The sequence below is a fragment of the Tenrec ecaudatus genome, chromosome 12 (assembly GCF_050624435.1).
Source record: "Tenrec ecaudatus isolate mTenEca1 chromosome 12, mTenEca1.hap1, whole genome shotgun sequence".
NCBI classification, from domain to species: domain Eukaryota; kingdom Metazoa; phylum Chordata; class Mammalia; order Afrosoricida; family Tenrecidae; genus Tenrec; species Tenrec ecaudatus.
The window spans coordinates 116,836,437-116,855,032 of NC_134541.1; the positions used below are offsets into that span (position 1 = coordinate 116,836,437).

Here is an 18,596-nt window from a genome sequence, read left to right on the forward strand (position 1 = left end):
TGTGATAAGAGATGTAAGAACCCCTAATAAAAGAATTTAATTAAAAAATTGTATAGCCTTGAAAACCTTACATAGGGCCACTATGAGTCAAAATCACCTCAAAGGGAGTGGATTTTAACTGACTCTGAAGCCAGTACTCATGGGTACAATTCACATTTAGGCCCAAACAATTACAAATACCTTTCACACAGTATATTGAAGTAGAGCAGTAAGTCAATTTGCAATCACCACTATTCATAGTACACCAGGAACAGTTTCTCCTCACATACTACAGGGACTTCTTGGTGGTGTGTTCAATTATTAAGACTACTCGGTCTAGCTACTTCCTTTCACAGGTCTTTGGAAAATGATGTTATTATGGGGACAGGTTGAATCTAATCTAATTTACATGAAAGGTAATTACTGACAATCTTCACCATTTTAATTATAATTCACAACAAATTATCTCCAACACATCTACATCTTAGCATGGAGTGGCCTTCAACTTTTTGTTATTTTTATTTTTTTAAATAAAAATTATTTTAATTGATTATTTTATGTTGGTGGTTATACACCATGGGTGAACACCACTCTAGATATTCTCACTTATTTAAAAAGGCCTAAAGCAAGGGACCCTGTTGGCATAGTGGATCTGTGTGTTGGTTGGGCTGCTAACCACATGGTAAGCAATTCAAATCCACCAGCTACCCTGAAGGAGAACGATGAAGCTGTGCGCTCCATAAACATCGACAGTCTCAGAAACTCAAGGTTGATTTCGACTGAATGGCAGCAGGTTGTGTTCATTTGTTTTTAAAGAGTAGAATTAATTTTATTACTCATTTTATACCAGAAGTATTTTAAAAAAGAGTTTGATACTTATTTCAGACAACACACTTTCAGACATTGAAACAAAATACTTTAAACTAAATGTGAGTGACATAAAAACTGATTTTTTAAAGCAAAATACTCAAAGAATTGCATTTTCTGGTTGTTTGTTTTAAAGAAAATTACGAAGGAACCTGTAGGAACCCTGATTGATGTAGTGGTTACGCATTGGACTGCTAACTGAGATCGGCAATTCGAAACCACCAGCAGTTCCATGGGAGAAAGACAGGGCTTTCTACTTGTGTAAAGAGTAATAGTCTTAGAAAACCACAGGGGAAATTCTACTTTGTCCTATAAGATCACCATGAGTTGGCAGTGAATTTAGGATTTGGGGGTTATTAAGGAACCACCTTGGTTGCACTGTAAGCTAGGTCTTGAGCTAAGGGCCACAAGGTCATCAATTCAATCCCACGAGCTGCTCTAAACGGTGAAAGAAAGATGAGGCGGCAGCTTGCTCCTTACTGATTTACAATCTCAGAAACCTTGTATACGGTCTCTATGAGTCATAAATGACTTGATGACAGTGGTCTGTTTTTTATTTATTATGATTTGTATCTGTTTTAAGGAAAATCTTTTCCTGTCCTAGTCCTAAATTCCTATTCTATAGGTGAAGAAACTGAAGGATCGGAGAGGTGAAGCAACTTGTCCGGATCCACACAGCTGCCAAATAATGGAAGGACTTAGATTCAAAATCACGTCTTCTGGGTCCAAAGCCAGGAGTCTCAACACGTCATCACTCAGTGAAACAAATGAATGTGGGGGCTCAGAACATGGATGTTGGAGTCAAAATCAGCTATATTAACCCTTGGATATACAACGGGCTAACCTTTCTGAGCCTTGGATTCTCCATCAACACAATGGAGCGAATAAAGTCAATTTTTTGTAGCTGTTGGAATTTATTATATTTGAAATAGTCGGTGTTTACATTATGCCTTGACTATGACAGGTGCTGAATAAGTGGTAGCCAATATATCTCGGCGTCCCAGGGAAGTACAGACCATTAGTGCATTTGTCCGCTAACCCAAGTGTTAGCAGTTTAGGTCTACCCAGAGACACGTCAGAATAAAGGCTTAGTGATCAAGCAACTTCCAAAATATCAACCATTGAAAATTCTATGGACTACAGTCCTACTTTGACACATATGGAGTAGCCAAGACTCGACATGGACTCAATGGTAACTGTTTTTATTGTATTATTAATTCACTGATGACTTTCTGATGTGCATTTGAAATACAAGGGAGGGAGAAATAGAGAATTAACATCACTGTGTAATAAAAGGTGGGGGGGGTCGGGATTCCAAAGATGATTGTAATATGTCAATGATAACTCAATTTAAAAACCTTACAGTATCATAAAATGTTGCAATAAGATATGTGCCGTGGTGTGCCATCAAGTTGATTTGCACTAGTAACTCATGTGCTAGATTAGAACTTCCCAATAGAGTTCTCTTGGCTACACTCTCCTAGGACCTGCTTGGCAGGTTTGAACCACTGACTGGTCACTTAGTAACCAAGCCCTTAAACATAGTACCTCCAGGGCTCCCAAGTAATACACAAACACAATAACAATGATCATTATTATTGAATCACCATAGTCTACTGTAACGTGAAAAAGAGAGTCGGGATAATAAGACTAGCCATTTCGTAATATTCAAATGGAGACCTGAGAGCAGATACCCTGTTTCCCCCAAAATAAGACAGTGTCTTATATTAATTTTTGCTCCCAAAGATGTGCTAGGTCTTATTTTCAGGGGATGTCTTATTTTTCCATGAAGAAGACTATGGTACACATTTATGGTTCATTGTTTTATTAAAAGAGACCGCACTTCCTGTCTGCTCTGGCCGCACTGCGGCCAACAGTGAGCTGCATGGCGGCGCCCGCTGCTACGGTCCAGAGTCCAGAGTTATGGTAGCTTTGGGGGGCCTGATTTTCGGGGAGGTCTTATTTTTGGGGGGATGCCTTATATTTCAGCGAGAGGCAAAATTGTAAGTAGGTCTTATTTTAGGGGGGGTCTTGCTTTCAGGGAAACAGGGTAGTTGTGATTTTTAACTTTCAGATCCCATTCCCTCTTTGGGTAACACGACCCTACACTTTCATGGAGACTCAAACCCTCTTCCCTGTCTCAGTTCATGTGGTTTAAGCAAGGCTTATACTCTACCCCTGCGGATAGAAACATCATCTAGACAACCATGGCCAATTGGTTGAGGCTTTACCTAAGTCAGGATGATGTCCCTCAGGCTAGGGCTTTTGTAAGACTGCTGGAAGAAGCGAAACTCCAGTCCTCCGATCCCCCAACCCACAGGCACCTAGGATACCTGGGTTGCTGAAGGAAGTTTGGCAGCAAACAGAGCCAATACAGGTGGAGATCTGCGTGAGAGATTCCACCCTTGTTGCAGCATGGAGTCTGAGCCGAACATGTCGAAGAAGACAATTGAACGGTTCACAGGTGTGCCTCCTATCCTCCCTCCTTTCTTTATTTGCTTAAGCCAGTCTGAGTTGTGTTTCTATCACTCACTTACCACCAAAACCGAACCTTTAGATACGTGAAAATGAAGGCACAATATAGGGCTGAAGATAAAAACAACACAATTCCCAGACTCAGCGGGACTAACGGCATCAGTGTTCCTCCAGTGACAGTACCTGGTGTTGGTGTCCCAGTTTACATCCACTTGGTACTGAATGAGTCGGTCCTTTAGGTTCTGGGCTCGCTCGCAGAGGTCATAGTTTAGGGCCATGGTATCAAGGCAGAACATGGCCAAAGGCACGGTGATGTGCATGGATGCAATTTCATTTCTCAGCTTTTTGATTTCATTGATCCTCTGTAGAAAGGAACATAATCGGTTGCTTACTTTGTCTTTGTGGCTCTACCCACTCAATCTCACCCCTGAGGAACCCAAGTCTCATATCGAGCCCAGTTGTCACAGAAGCACTGGCTACACTGACGGTCTGTGACACAGGTCACCAGGGCACAACACCTGAAATGGCATCCCCTACCTTCACAAAATCCTCAATTTCATGGTTTTCTTTCAGGAATGCAGTGATGTCTTGCTCTGCCATGTTATCCAATAGGTTATCATACTTCTTGTATACATTTAAGTATCTTTCATATTGAAGAGCATAAGAGAAAAGACACCAAGAGAGGTCACCTAATCAGATTAATCAGAATTCAAATGGAACAAGAAAATCTTTTAAATTTAACCCAATAGGTGTGGTGAGACTGCTAATGGGAATTTTTTTAAGATAGTGGTGATAAAAATATCCTGGAATTTAGATGATGGTATAACCTAGTGAATACTGTAAAAGTCATTGAATTATGCACATCACAATAGTTGGTTTTATGGTATATGAAGCATGCTATTGTTGTTAATTGTCATTCATTAAAGATTCCTACTCTGAAAGTGTTACACATGTGCGACATGGGCGTTACAGGACAAATGCTTTGCTTGGCTGTGATCTTTACCGAAGCCTATCTCCAGCCTACCTGGGTGGCTCAAAGAGTTAAGCATGTGTCTATTAGCTAATAGGCTGGTAGTTGAACCCACCTAGAGGCATCTCCACAAACAGGGCTGGTGATCTGCTTCTGGAAGTCCATAGCCTTGAAAACCCTATGGGACATTTCTGTGCAAACACAGGGCCACCAAATGTCAGAACCAAAGAGGGGGGAGCTAACAATAGTCTTCTGCAGTATCGGTGGGTAGGTTCAAACCATCAGCCTCTGGATAAGAAGTCAAGTGCAAATTGTTTGCACCGCCTGAACCCCCTGAGAAAAACCCCACCTCTGTAAAGTGGATTCCAACTCATAGAGGCTCCATGAAACAGTACAAATGTCTCAGAGGATTTCCGAGGCTGTATATCTTTACAGTGGGTTCGCACCTCCAGAGTTGTAAGCTAGCAGCGGGTGCTTTCAGTCCTAAGTCACAGAACTCTTTGGCACCAGCTAGAGACCTTGTGAGAAACTCAGGTGGTGCAGTGGGTTAAGCATTGGCCAGTGCACTACAAATTAGCCATTGAAACTCACCTGCGCAAGAATAGTGCCTGCTCCTGTCAAGTTCTACACTCTCCGAAGCCCTAGGAAGCAGTTCTACTCTGTCCTGTACAGTCACTCATAGTCAAAATGGACCCAATGGCAGTGGGTGGTGGGAGGGACCTATATCTCAACCACGTCCGTCAAGTATGGATGACTGCCCTTTCTAAATACACTAACAATTGAACTGCACACTTTAAACAGGTGGATTTTATGGTATATTAATTTTATCTTAATAGAACCATTATAAAAATAGAAAGGGTGCCCTGGAAGTAAGACAAAGTAACCTCCTCAAAACTATGCATGAGAAATATAATGCAGCAGATGCACTGAACTTGGAATTCAGAACTTTGGACTCCAATTCCAATTTTGTCACATAGTTGCATAAACTTGGACTAAAGAAACCATTTTTTCAAAGATTGGTATCTTCATTCTTTTAGGGAAAATGCTAATTAAAACATCTTTCTTCTTGTTGTTGTTTGGTGCCATCAAGTTGGTTCCAGCTTACTGTGACCCCCTGCGCTGTGGAATGAGACACCACCTGGTACTGTGCTAACTTCACGATGGTTATTGTTACAGTCACGGTGTCAATCCATCTTGATGAGGACCTTCCTTTTTTTTTTTTTTTTTTTGCTGCCCTTTTACTTCACCACAGGAGTCCTGGTGGCACAGTGGTTATGCACTGAGCTGCTATCTGCAAGGTCAGTAGTTCGAAACCACCATCCATCCTCGGGAGAAAGACAAGGCTTTCTACCCCTGTAAACAGTTGCAGTCTTGGACACGCACAGGGGCAGTTCTACCCTGTCACAGAGGGCCACTAAGAGTCAGCATCGACTCAATGGCAGTGAGTTTGGTTTGGTTTGGTTTGGGGTCTACTTTACCTGGCATAATATTCTTCTCCAGGGTTGGTCTCTCCTGATAATATGTCCAACGTATGTGAGTAGTCTCGCCATCCTTGCCTCTAAGGTGCATTCTGGTTGTACTTCTTCTAAGACAGATCAGTTTGTGCTTTTGGCAGTCCCTGGTACTTTTAATATTCTTTGTCAACACCGTAGTTCAAATCCATTGATTCTTCTTCCAATCTTCCTTATTCAGTGTCCACCTTTCACATACAATTGAGGCAATTTAAAATATAATGGCTTCGGTCAGACACACCTAAGTTCTCAAAGTAACACCTCTTTTTTTGAACATTGTAAGGAGGGCTTGTGCAGCAGATGCACCTAAAGCAATGCCTCTTTTGATCTCTTGACGTTTGTCCACGGACATTGATTGTGAATCCAAGCAAGATGAAATCCTTGACAACTTCCATCTTTTCTCCATCTATTATGATGTTGTCTATTGAGCCAGGTGTGAGGATTATGGTTTTCTTTACGTTGAGCCTGGTGGTGTAGTGGTTACATGCTGGGCTGTGTTTTCCAACTGCGGCATCGGTTAGAAACCACCAGCTGCTCCGCGGGAGAAATATGAGCCTTTCCAGTCTCAGGAACCCACAGGGAAAGCTCTATCCTGTCCTATAGGGTCCCTATGAGTGGGAACAGACTTGATGGCGGTGAGTTACATCAAGTTGTAATTCGTACGAAAGACTGCCATCTGTCCTTCATAGGCCAGCGCTTCAATCCTCCTCACTTTCATTGAGCTGAGTTGTATCATCTGTATTTTGCACGTTGTTCATAAGCCTTTCTATTGTCCTGATGCCATATTCTTCTTCATATAATCCAGTTTCTCTGATGATTGTTTTGGAATACACAATGAAAATTCCCACTCTTCTCAAGACTAGTCTTAGTTTGTTACAATCCACACGGAAGAATGCCTTGGCACAGTCCTTGAAATACAAGTAAATATTTTCTGGTATTCTCTGCTTTCAGCCAAGATCCAGCTGATATCATCAGTCCATTTTAGCTCACCAAACACCCAGAATATCAATCTTTATCTATTTATTCCATTTAATTTTTGATGACTTATAATTTTCCTAGGCATTTCACACATTCCAAGTTCCAATTATTAATAGATGTTTGCAGCTGTCTCTTCTCATTTTGAGTCACGCTCCAGCAGCAAATGAAGGTCTTGCCAACTTTACTCTGCCCACATCCTTAGGGTCAGCTCTGCTTTGAGAAGGCTCCTTTTTCTCGGTCATGTTTTGAGTGTCTCCTGACTCGAAGGGCTCATCTCCTGGCACTCTCTCTGACAATGTTCTGCTGCTAGTCATGAGGCTTTCAGTCTCTGACAATGTTCCACGGCTGTACAGTTCACCATGGCTAATTCCTCTGAAGTGTCAACTTCTTTCTTTTTCCTAGTTTGTTCTTCATCGGAAAGCTCTCCTGAAACCTGCTCACTTTGGGTGACCATGATGGTGTTTCAGATACCAGGCACATAGCTTTCAGCACCACAGCAACACACCGTACTATGACAAACTGACAGGCAAGGGGTGGACAATCATAGCTGCAATACTTAAAAGAAAAATCAAACTGCTTATTACATTGGGCAAATCTGCTGCACAGACCTCTTTACAGTGTTAAGGAGCAAAGATACCACTCTGAGAACTCGGGTTGCTGGACCCATGCCATGGTATTTTTAATAGCTTCATGTGCATGTGAAAGCTGGACAACAAATAAGATAAAAACATCGATACATCTAAATTTTGTGTTGGTGAAGAATATTAAAAGTAGCATTGCCTTTCAGACGAACACACAGATCTGTCTCGGAAGAAGTACAGTGAGAGTGATCCTTGGAAGGATGATGGCAAGATTTTGCTTATATATTTCAGGCATGTTACCAGCATAGACAAATCCCTGGAGAAGGGCAGCAAGCTTGGTAAAGCGGAGGGGAATCCAAAAAGAGGAAGGGAGATTATGAAAGAGATTGATTGACATAGCGGCTACATGTATGGACTCAAAGGTAATCATCGTAAGGATGGGTGCAGGGCTGGGTACTCTTTCATTCCATTGTAGAGAGTAGTGGGTCTCAATCTTCCTCATACCGCGGCCCTTTAAAACAGTTCCTCATGTTGTGGTGACCCCCAACCATAAAATGATTTTCACTGCTACTACTTAACTTTAATTTTGCTTCTGTTATGAATCAGGCAGCCCCTGTGAAAGGGTCGTTCGACCCCCATTGGGGTCACAAGCCACAGGTTGAGAACCACTGGTCTAGAGGGTCATGGTGAGTCAGTCATAACGGACTCACCAGCACCCATTAAACAGAATTCTAAACCAATGTCAAATGGCTAATAGTTAATACAGATATAATGGAACCAACTTACTTGTGAGGACCAACTTGATTTTTCAGAAATACTTCAAAAGTTTGATTCACAAAATCAGAGACCAAGTTTTCTTCAGGTCTTATGGTCCCAAGAATCAGGTTATAGCCTTTCAGTTCAGGGAACAGGAGAGATTCCACCTGCAGAGTAGAAGCGGTGTTTGGATGTCACAGCAGGAAGGAGACAGCATAAAACTCACCGTCTCCTGTAATGGACTTGCTTCCAGAGGCAACTGCTACATGTTTAGGCTGTTTTCACTTGGATAGTAATGGAATCACAATTATGGTCACATTATCTCTCTGTTCCCTCCTCTTTCCTTGCCTGAATTAATTTTCCTTCCAATCAATGCTCCTCTCAAGTCTCTCTTCCATAGGGAATCTCCCTGAGGTCCCAGTATTGGGTAGGTTTCCCTGTTAAAGCTTGGCACTTATCACCATTTACAATTAAATGCTTGTGTAATGAGATGTTCTTGGCTTGCCTTCTGAGCTAGAAGAAAATCCCACTAGGGCCTGTGTTGCATTTGACACCTTCATTATTGAGTCCCTGGAGCCTGACAAAATCTTGGCTCTGGTGCTCAATAAACATGAACTAACATGATTGTAGTAGTGCCCCCTCCTCCCCATTATCACTTTCCTTCTGTAATGAAGTCCTACTAGAAACACAAGTTCTAAATCCAACTTGGCCACTAACAGACTAAGTGACCTTGGCAAATGATTTCTGCTCTGATCTCAGTTTTCTGTAAAAGGAAGAGATGTACTAGGTTCTCCTATTAGTGCAGGGCAGGGGGCAGGGGGTAGGGGGTTGGGGGTAGGGGGGGTGAGTCCTGACTTTATGATTCTGATGCACGTTGGGTGTCTTCTGAACACCGGAACTCTCCCCAACCATTATTTTTGTATTAATTAATTTTATGCTTTTGCTGAAAATATATACAAACTCAGTAACTTCTACATGTATAATTCAGTGACCTTGACTATATTCTTGAAGTTATGAAATTATTCTCATCTTCCCTTTCAAGTATTATTCCTGCCTCATTAACTGATACTCATTCCCTCACCCCCAACTTTCTATCCAAGCTTTTCAGTTGCTGTGGCCAATTCATTCCCATATGGATGAAATACTCCAATCTCTTTTGGGCACCTGTGTTCTCATTGACACCACACACGCACGCTACAGCCAAGTCCCAGCTGGGAATCCGCTCCCTTCCATGGTCTCTCTACTATGAACATTTTAGTTAGTTTAGGCAAAAACTTCCAAGAATTCAGGAAAATCTGACAAGAACTAACTGAAAATAGTAAAGGGAAAAGTTAGAAATCACACAAAAACACCTCACTGTTGTTACTACTCAGTGCCATAAAGTCATCGCTACCCGGGATACAAAAGAACCACGGCCCACCCTGCGTCATCCTCAACAACGATTGCTGCATCTGAGCCCCTTGTTGCAGCCACTATGGCAACGCTCTTGCGGAGGAGGGTCTCGTCTCTTGTGCTGCCCCTCTATTTTAACAAGCACGGTGTCCTTCTCCAGAGCCTGGTCTCTTCTGACAATATCTCCAAAGTATGGAGACAAAGTCTCACCATCTTGATTCTAAGGAGCATTCTGGCTGTACTCCTTTGGAGACAAATGTTTGCTCTGTGTCAGTCCGTGATACTTTGTTCTTCACCAGCACCACAATGCAAATGCATCCATTCTTCTCAGTATTACTTATTCAATGTGCAACTTTCACATGCCTCTAAAGTGACTGAAATATGAAGGATGCTGTCAGGTACACCTTAGTCCTTGCTTTTGAACACGTTAGAGATAGCCTGGGCAATAGATTTACTCAGTGCAAATTGACTTCATCTATGGGAAGAGATGATGAAGAAGCTCAGTATCAGTAGTTAAAACCAGACCAGACTTTGACTGTGGAACAGACCATCAACTGCTAACATGTAAATTCAGGTTGAAGCTCAAGAAAATGAAAACAAGCCCACGGGAGTCAAAATGCAACCTTGAGTCTATCTCACCTGGGTTCTGAGAACAGCTCAAGAACAGATTTGCTTCATTGACACGTAGGACAGGAGATCTGACTAGCTGTGGGAAGACATCAAAGACACCACTCACAAAGAAAGCAAAAGGATATTAAAGAGGCAGGAAGGGCAGAGAAGATCAAAGTGGATGTCAGAAGAGACGAAAAGTTGCTCTTAATTGCAGAGTAGCTAAAGTAAACGGGAGAAATGATGTCAAAGAGATGAAGGTGCAATTTCAAAAGGCAGCTCTAGAAGGCAAGGTAAAGAATTATAATGACGCGTGTAAGGATCTGGAGTTAGGAAACCCAAAGGGGAGAACACACAGTATTTTTCAAGCTAAAAGAACTTGGGGGGAAAGTGTCTCAAGTTTCAATATTGAAAACATTTTTGGGAAAAAATTGAATGATCTGGGAAGCATCAGAAGAAGCTGGGATGTAAGATAAGATAAAATAATAATTTATAAATCATTAAGGGTTCATGAGGGAGGGGGGAGTGGGAAGGGAGGGGGAGGGAAAAAGGAAAAATGAGCTGATTCCAGGAACCCAAGCGGAAGGCGAATTTTGAGAATGATGAGGGCAAAGAATGTATAAGGGTGCTTTATACAATTGATGTATGTATGGATTGTGATAAGAGTTGTATGAGTCCAAACAAAATGATATTTTTTAAAAGAAGAAGATGAGGAAAATGCAGAATTACCTACCAAAAAGAATTATTCAACTATTGCAAAAGGTGACATTGGATTAAGAACTGGTGATATTGAAGGCAGAATTCCAAGGTACCCTGAAGGCATTAGTGAAAAACAAGGCTTCAGGAATTGACAAAACACCAACTGAAATACTTCAACAGCTGATGAAGAATTAGCACCAGTCTATGCTAACAAATTTGGAAGCCAGGTGCCTGACCAAACGACTAGACGAGATAAATATTTGTACTTGTTTCAAAGAAAGGTGATCCCAAATACTATGGCATGTCAAACAATATCTTTAATATCACATGCAAGTAAAATTTTACTGTAGATAATTCAAAAACAGTTGCAGCAGTGCATTAACAAGGAGCTGCCAGAAATTCAAGCTGGATTCAGAAGAGGAATATCATTGCTGATGTCAGATGGATCCTGACTGAAAGCAGAGAATACCAAAAAGAGGTTTACTTGTGGTTTATTGACTATTCAACTGTAAGGATAAGAGGGAACTATGGATTACATTATAAGCAATGGAAATTCCTGGATACACAGATCAAGGACAATAGCTCCAAGAGAACAAGAGGACCTTGCATAGTTTAAAATAAGGCAAGGTCTGAGTCAAGGTTGTACCTTTCACTACACTTACTTTATCAGTATGCTGAGCAAGCAAGCAGAGAAGCTGGGTGCACTGAAGAGGAATGCTGCATCAGGACTGGGGGAGGCACATTAAAAACCAGAGCTGCCCACACAACTGAAAACCAAAAGAAGTGAAATACTTGGTGATAAAGCTCAAAAACGGCAGCCTTCAGTATGGATAACTATTAATGTAAAGAAACAAAAATCCTCACAATCTACCAATGAAACATACAACTATCCTCTACTTCTTTAATGGTTCCTCCCTCCTACTATCATGACCCCAGTTCTACCTTACAAATCCGGCTAGACCAGAGCATGTACACTGCTACAGACAAGAGCTCTCGACACAGTGAATTCAGGACAGATAAACCCCTCAGGAACAATAGTGAGAGTAGTGATACCAGAAGGGTAGGGAAAGGTTGGGGAGGTGGAGATAAACAGGGAACCGATCACAATGATCAACATAGACCTCAAGGAAGAACAACTGAAAAGTGGGTGAAAGGAGACAGTCGTCGGTGTTAGACATGAAAAAAAATAGTTTATAAATTATCAAGGGTTCAAAAAGGGAGGGTGGGGAAGGGGTAAAAATGAGCTGATACTAAGGGCTCAAGTAGAAAGCAAATGTTTTGAAAATGATGACAACATATGTACAAATATGCTTGACACAATGGATGGATGGATGGATTGTGATAAGAGATATAAGAGCCCCCAATAAAATGATTTTTTTAAATCCTCACAACTCAACCATTAGATAACATTATAATAAATGAAGAAAAGTTTGAAGTTCTCAAGGATTTCATTTTCCTTAGATCCACAATCAATGCTCCTGGAAGTAACAGTTGTATTACACCGGACAAATAGGTTACACAAGATCTCTTTAAGGGGTTAAAGAGCAAGACATTTACTCAATAGACTAATGTGGGCCTGACCCAAGCCATGGTGCTTTCAACTGCCTCATATGCCTGGAGAAGCCGGACAATTAATAAGGAAGACCACAGAGGAATCAATGCCTTTGAACCATGGTGGTGGTGAAGGACATTGAACGTACTTGTACTGCCAGAAAAACAAATTTATTTTGGAGGACGTCATCCAGAATGGTCCTTAGAAGTGGGAATAGTGAGCCTTTATCTCACATACTTAAGACACAGAGACTAGTTCCTAGAAAAGAATGTCATGCTTTGTAGAGGGTCAACAAAAAGAGGAAGAGCTTTGGTGGCTGCCACAATGCACTCAAATCTAACAACAATTGTGAAGCTGTTGCAGACTAGGGAGGTGTTCGTGGGGTTGTACATGGGTTGCTATGAGTCAATCTGACTCGGCAGAACCTAACAACAACAGAGGGTAGACATCTGTTCACCTGTGTGTAGCGCCTAACAATACACAATACGGAGGAGGCTTGTGAAAAAATATGGAGGCAGAGGACGACACCGGGAGATTTGCAATGCTTAAAGGTAACAGGGGCCAAAATATTACATACACAATCTGTAATAGTGGTGATCTATGACGAGATGCTTGGATAGACATGCAGGCTGAACAGGTGTCGGAGTATATCTACTCGTATTTATATGTGTGTGTATATTTGATAGAGAATATTTGTACATGTGTATTTATCTTTGCTGCAAATTTATTCATGAATGAGGTGCAGTGTATAGGGGGAAAATTATAAAAACTTCTCAGACATAGTAACCGCTTTGAGGGATAAGTCACTGGGACTGGGAACTCAGGTCCATAGTTTTGGGGGTACTAAGGTCAACTGGCATAGCATAATTCACAAAGAAAATATTTTCCATTCCACTTTGGTAAGTAGCCAGTGGGGTCTTAAAAAAATCTTCAGTATACACGTCAAGTATGAATATTGGTCTTTTCCTGTCCATAGGAAAGGAAATTGAAAAAATTGAAGAAACGAGGAAACAATTAGTCCAATGGACCACATATATATCAGTCTCTTCTACTAAGACCAGAAGAACTAGGTGGTACCTGGTACCACTATCAACTACACAGAAAGGTTTACATTAGGTGATCTTGGATAGAGTAGGGCAAAAATGTAGAACTCAAAATAATATAAAGACCAAGCTTACTAGTCAGATAGAGACTGGTAGAACACTCAAGACTAATGGCTTTTAAGTTATATGTTAGGTCTAAAAATGACCTGACTCCCATGGCTCAATTTTCAGCTACATAACAGGTCCGTAAAGGGAACAATAACACGAAAGAGGTACACACATCTTTGAATAATCAACCATTTGAGATATCAAAATGGCAGTATTTACCAAAGTACAATGTTCAGAAAAATTAAGAAAAAAGGAGGAATGGAAACAGAAAAGACAGGTTGCAAGTGGGATAAGTGATGTTCCACTGTAAGGATTACAATTGATGATTTGAAACAAAATGTATATGCATTGTTGAATGGAAAACTGATCGGCTCTCTGAGCCTTTTCTAATCACAATAATTTTTAAAAATCCACTTAAGAAAAAGAAAATGACTAGATGCAGAACTCTGATCCTGTGTTGTCTGTAAATTCATTGGCATTCATTTTGGTTCAGTTATCAAACCTGGTCTAAACCATGGCCTGTGACTAGGTTTTGTTAGCATTGTTGTTTGGTGCCGTCAAGTCAGTTTGGACTCAGAGTGATTCTCCCTACAATATTCCTAGTTGCGGTCAATTCATTCTGACTCACAGTATACAACAGCTGAAGCACACTGTGTGGTCCTGCATTGTGCTCACAACTGTTATAATGGACCCATTGTGCAGCCACTGTGTCAACAAGTGTTCTTGATGCTCTCCCTCTTTTTTCACTGCACCTATGCTTTACTAAGCATGATGTCTGAGAGAGTTAAGATTTGTGTCAATTTAGCTGAGCCAGGATTACGAGTGATTTGACAACTAAAATGTAGTAATCCCTCACGACAAGATCTAATAATATAATTGTCTCTAGGATGAGATTTGCTATGATGAGTCAATCAACTGAAAGAAGATTCTCTTGACAGTGGAAGCTGGTTCCACAATGCATAGATGCTTTGGAAAGGCTTACTTGCTCTTTGTTGTTTTTTAACTTGAGTCAGCAGCCTGTCATATTGCCTGCTGATCCTGGGAGTCATCACAGGCCTGCCCTCTGACCTGCTGACCTTGGATTCATTTGCCTCTCTGTAGTCAGAAGCTTGCCATTTGACCTGCCAATCCTGGGTTCATAAGACCCTGAAGCTATATGAGTTAAGAGAGGCCTTCAGGCCTTACACTTGCTTTGCTTCTCTAGAGAATACAGCTTAAGACATTCTTCAGGAACTGGCTCTTCCTATAACATGTCCAAAATACGTGAGACAAAATCTCATCATCTTCTTCAAAAGAGCAATTCAGCTGTACTTCTGCCAAAAAAGATTTGCTTGTGCTTTTTGCCATTTAGGGTGCATTCTATATTCCTCACTAACAGCGTAATTCAAACACGTCAATTCTTCTTAGGTCTTCCTTACTCTTGTCCAGTTTTCCGTGCACAGGAAGCAACTGCATGTACAACATTACAATCCACATGAACCCTGGACACTCCTAGCCCAGCTGCTTTGAAACGCTACTACAGAACAGCAAAGAAGAACTCAAATGGTATGTACTTTATCTGTCTCCAAGCCCCACACTTATCCTCTAAATTACAGGGTCTTCTCTCTCATTTCTTTTACAGGGATATTGGTTTTAGGACAGCTGCCTGCTGCTTTTCTTCCTTTTACACACCAGTTTTCTTGTTAACAGGCTTGAGTGGGTTCAAAAACTTAAATGTCAGTCCTCTAGTAAACTCGACTGCAACCTCTGACTTTATATGCTGTGTGAAAGTGAGAGAGAATGCGAGCAACAGAGGGAGAGAGCATGCAGGCATGACTATAGACCCCTCCCTTCTGTGGGACTGGATCCTGGCCCTCTTGGCACCCTAATCACACACAGGAAAATAGAAGACAGATCTCAAAGGAGTCACACCATGGGAGCAGGCTTGCCTGTAGTAAAATTCTGCTAATCAGTGTCTAGAATCTGCTTATTAACTCCACCCTCAAAAGGAACAGGAAAGGACTTGGGACAGGAAGGAAAGCTGCCCTATAGTGGTTTAAAAATAAAACAAAACATCTGGAACTATAAGAACAAATGAATTATCTAATTTGAATACGACTCGAGACACGTTCGCCTTACTGAGATTGGCATATGGAGGCAACTGTACACTCTCACAAGGTAACGCCTTTTGGCTGCTCATTCTTTTTATTTGGTTGTTGATGAGAATATTCATATCAAAGATAAATAAATAAACTTTCAAGTTGCTTTTGTCATTTTGATCCCCTGTGCTAGAGAATAGTTCTTTAAAAATTTTTAAATCGTTTTATTGGGCAATCATACAACTCATCACAATCCATCCATCCATCCATTGTGTCAACACATTTGTGCATTTGTTGCCATCACCATTCTCAAAACATTTGCTTTCTACTTAAGCCCTAGGTATTAGCTCATTTTTCCCTCCCTTTCCACCCTTGCCTTACTCTCACGAACCCTTGATAAATCATAAATTATTATTATTTTGTCATGTCTTATACTATCCGATGTCTCCTTTCACCCACTTTTCTGCTGTCCATCCCCCGGTATTGCCACTATCACCACTGGTCCTGAGGGTTTCATCTGTCCTGGATTCCCTGTGTTTCCAGTTCCTATCTGTACCAGTGTACATCTCTGGTCTAGTTGGACTTGTATGGTAGAATTGGGATCATGATAGTTGGGGAAGAGGAAGCTTTAAAGAACTAGAGGAAATTTGTATGTTCATCATTGCTACACTGTACCCTGACTGGCTTGTATCCTCCCCATCACCCTTCTATAAGGGGATGTCCAGTTGCCTACCGATGGGCTTTGGATCCCCAGTCCACACTCCCCCTCATTCACAATGATATGAGCTTTTGTTCTTTGATGCCTGATACCTGATCCCATCAACACCTCATGATCACACAGGCTGGTGTTTCTTCCATGTGGGCTATGTTGCTTCGCAACTAGATGAGCGCATGTTTACCTTCAAGCCTTGAAGACCCCAAACACTATATCTTTTGATATCTGGGCACTATCAGCTTCCTTCACATTTGCTTATGCACCCACTTTGTCTTCAGCGATCGTGTCTTGTCTTCAGTGATCGTGTTGGGAAGGTGAGCACCATGGAATACCAGTTTAATAGAACAAAGTGTTCTTGCACTGAGGGAGTACTTGAGTAGAGGCCCAATGTCTATATGCTACCTTCATACAAAACCTATAAATATATGCACATAGATCTATTTCCCCATCATCATATATAAATATATTTACATATACACATGCCTATATTTAGAGCTCTATAAATGCCCTTTGCCTCCTAGTTCTTTCCTCTATTTCCTTTACTTTAACCTTGTCCCACTATCATGCTCAACCTTCATTTGGGTTTCAGTAATTCTTCTTGGTTACATCACCCTTGATTAAGCCCTACCAGGCCTCCTACACACTTCTCACAACTGATTTTGGATCACTTGTTCCCTTGTCCTTGGGTTTGTTAACACCCACTTTCTTTCCCCCGCCTCCCCCTCTCCCATGTCCCCCCAGGAACCTTCAGTCCCATTGTTTTCTCCTCCAGATTGTTTATCCTGCCTATCTTATCTAGATAGACCTGCAGAGATAATAATATGGAAAAAAATAAAGCAGAGCAAAACAAATCAATAAAAGAAAAACAAAACAACAAAAAATGACAAGAAAACAAAAAAGAAAAGCCTTTAAATAGTTCAAGGTCTATTTGTTGACCTTTAGGAGTGTTTTCCAGTAGAGTCTGATGGATGCCATGCCCTGGCCCCCAAATCTATTTTTGGTATTCCCTGGGAACTTCTTTGCTCTGCTCTCCTTGCTGTTGTTGCATGTCCTTGGTGTTCTGCCTCGGTTTGGTGGGGTCAGACCGGGCACAATTCCCGCACTGTATCTCCAGTGTTTTCCCCCATAAGGCTATGGGTCAGTGAGGGATATCCTGTCTCATAGTGGGGCTGTCCATATGGTCCTTTCTTTGCATTGGCTGCTCTGAGCAGGGATATCATCCTCAAGGCTTGGTGGGCCAGGATGTGCTCCACTCTCTCCCCCTCCTCCTTCATTTGCTCCCCTGTGCTCTGATCAGACAAGTCCCTCTCCCTGAGCTGCAGCTTCAGTGCTGTCCTCTGAAGTAAATTCTTCTGGAGGGAGGGGGGGCAGCTGTCCACGTAGTTGGGATTGGGGCCAGCCCCTCAGACTAGAATATGTCTTAAGGTTAAACTTTTGCTTGGTTGTAAGAATACTTCACAAGATAGTTTTTGGTTTAAAATTTAAAGGTTATTTCAGGGAAATCATTTCTGTTTCACTAAATTTTATCCCCCCCCACCCAACCCCATATGTTGGAAATGAATATCACTAAAGACTCAAAATTCACTTTTTTGTTTTTTCAAACTCTACTTCAGTTTTACTTTTCCTCCTTTCTTTAGCCACACAGACCAATATTTAAATTTGAGGGGTGAGAAATCTGGAGGGTTTTTGGTTTTGATTTTTCATGGAGCAATTCTTAATTTATTTATTCTCCCCACCCCATTAGCACTCCATTTTTAGTCCCCCATTTCTCCTCTCTCCCTGATCCCACCCTCATCCCTGACCTCCTCATTGTCATCAAAGTCTTACCTATTGGTGTAACAGCCACATTTCCTCTTTGGTTTTTTCCTTATACCAATAGTGATAATAAATATTTATCTTAGTAAGATTGACTGAATCCACTAAGCATAAGGTTCTCTAGTTTTATCCAGGTCTTTCAAGTGGTTAATAAAATTATCACTGTTTTTTATTGATGCATAATATCCCCTGTATGAATGTACAAGGGACTGTTTATCCATTCCTCCATAGTTCAAGTTTTGGGTTGTGTCACCAAGTTACTGTAATGCTCTCTTTAGAAAGACAAGTCTGGGCTGCCTGGACATTTCTTTACAATTCAGATTCTTTTTCTGAGGCCATGGGTTATGGTTATATTCAGGATATACAATCCAAGAATGAAATTTTCCTACCTGAATATCACATTCAACTGCCTTGGACAAAATAGCAACTTCCAATATATTTCATTTCATAAGTGAACAAAAATACAAC

General features: G+C 41.3%; 1 protein-coding gene across 1 annotated transcript in view; it reads right to left on the reverse strand.

Annotated features, from left to right (window-relative positions):
* DNAH3 (dynein axonemal heavy chain 3) overlaps positions 1-18,596 on the reverse strand; it is a 226,805-nt gene that overhangs the window by 162,732 nt on the left and 45,477 nt on the right. Inside the window, exons 12-14 of the mRNA XM_075528109.1 lie at positions 8,148-8,284; positions 3,859-3,964; positions 3,505-3,683 (exon numbers count right to left, since the gene is read on the reverse strand). Coding sequence (XP_075384224.1) covers positions 3,505-3,683; positions 3,859-3,964; positions 8,148-8,284 — 422 coding nt within the window. The remainder of the gene's footprint in view (positions 1-3,504; positions 3,684-3,858; positions 3,965-8,147; positions 8,285-18,596) is intronic.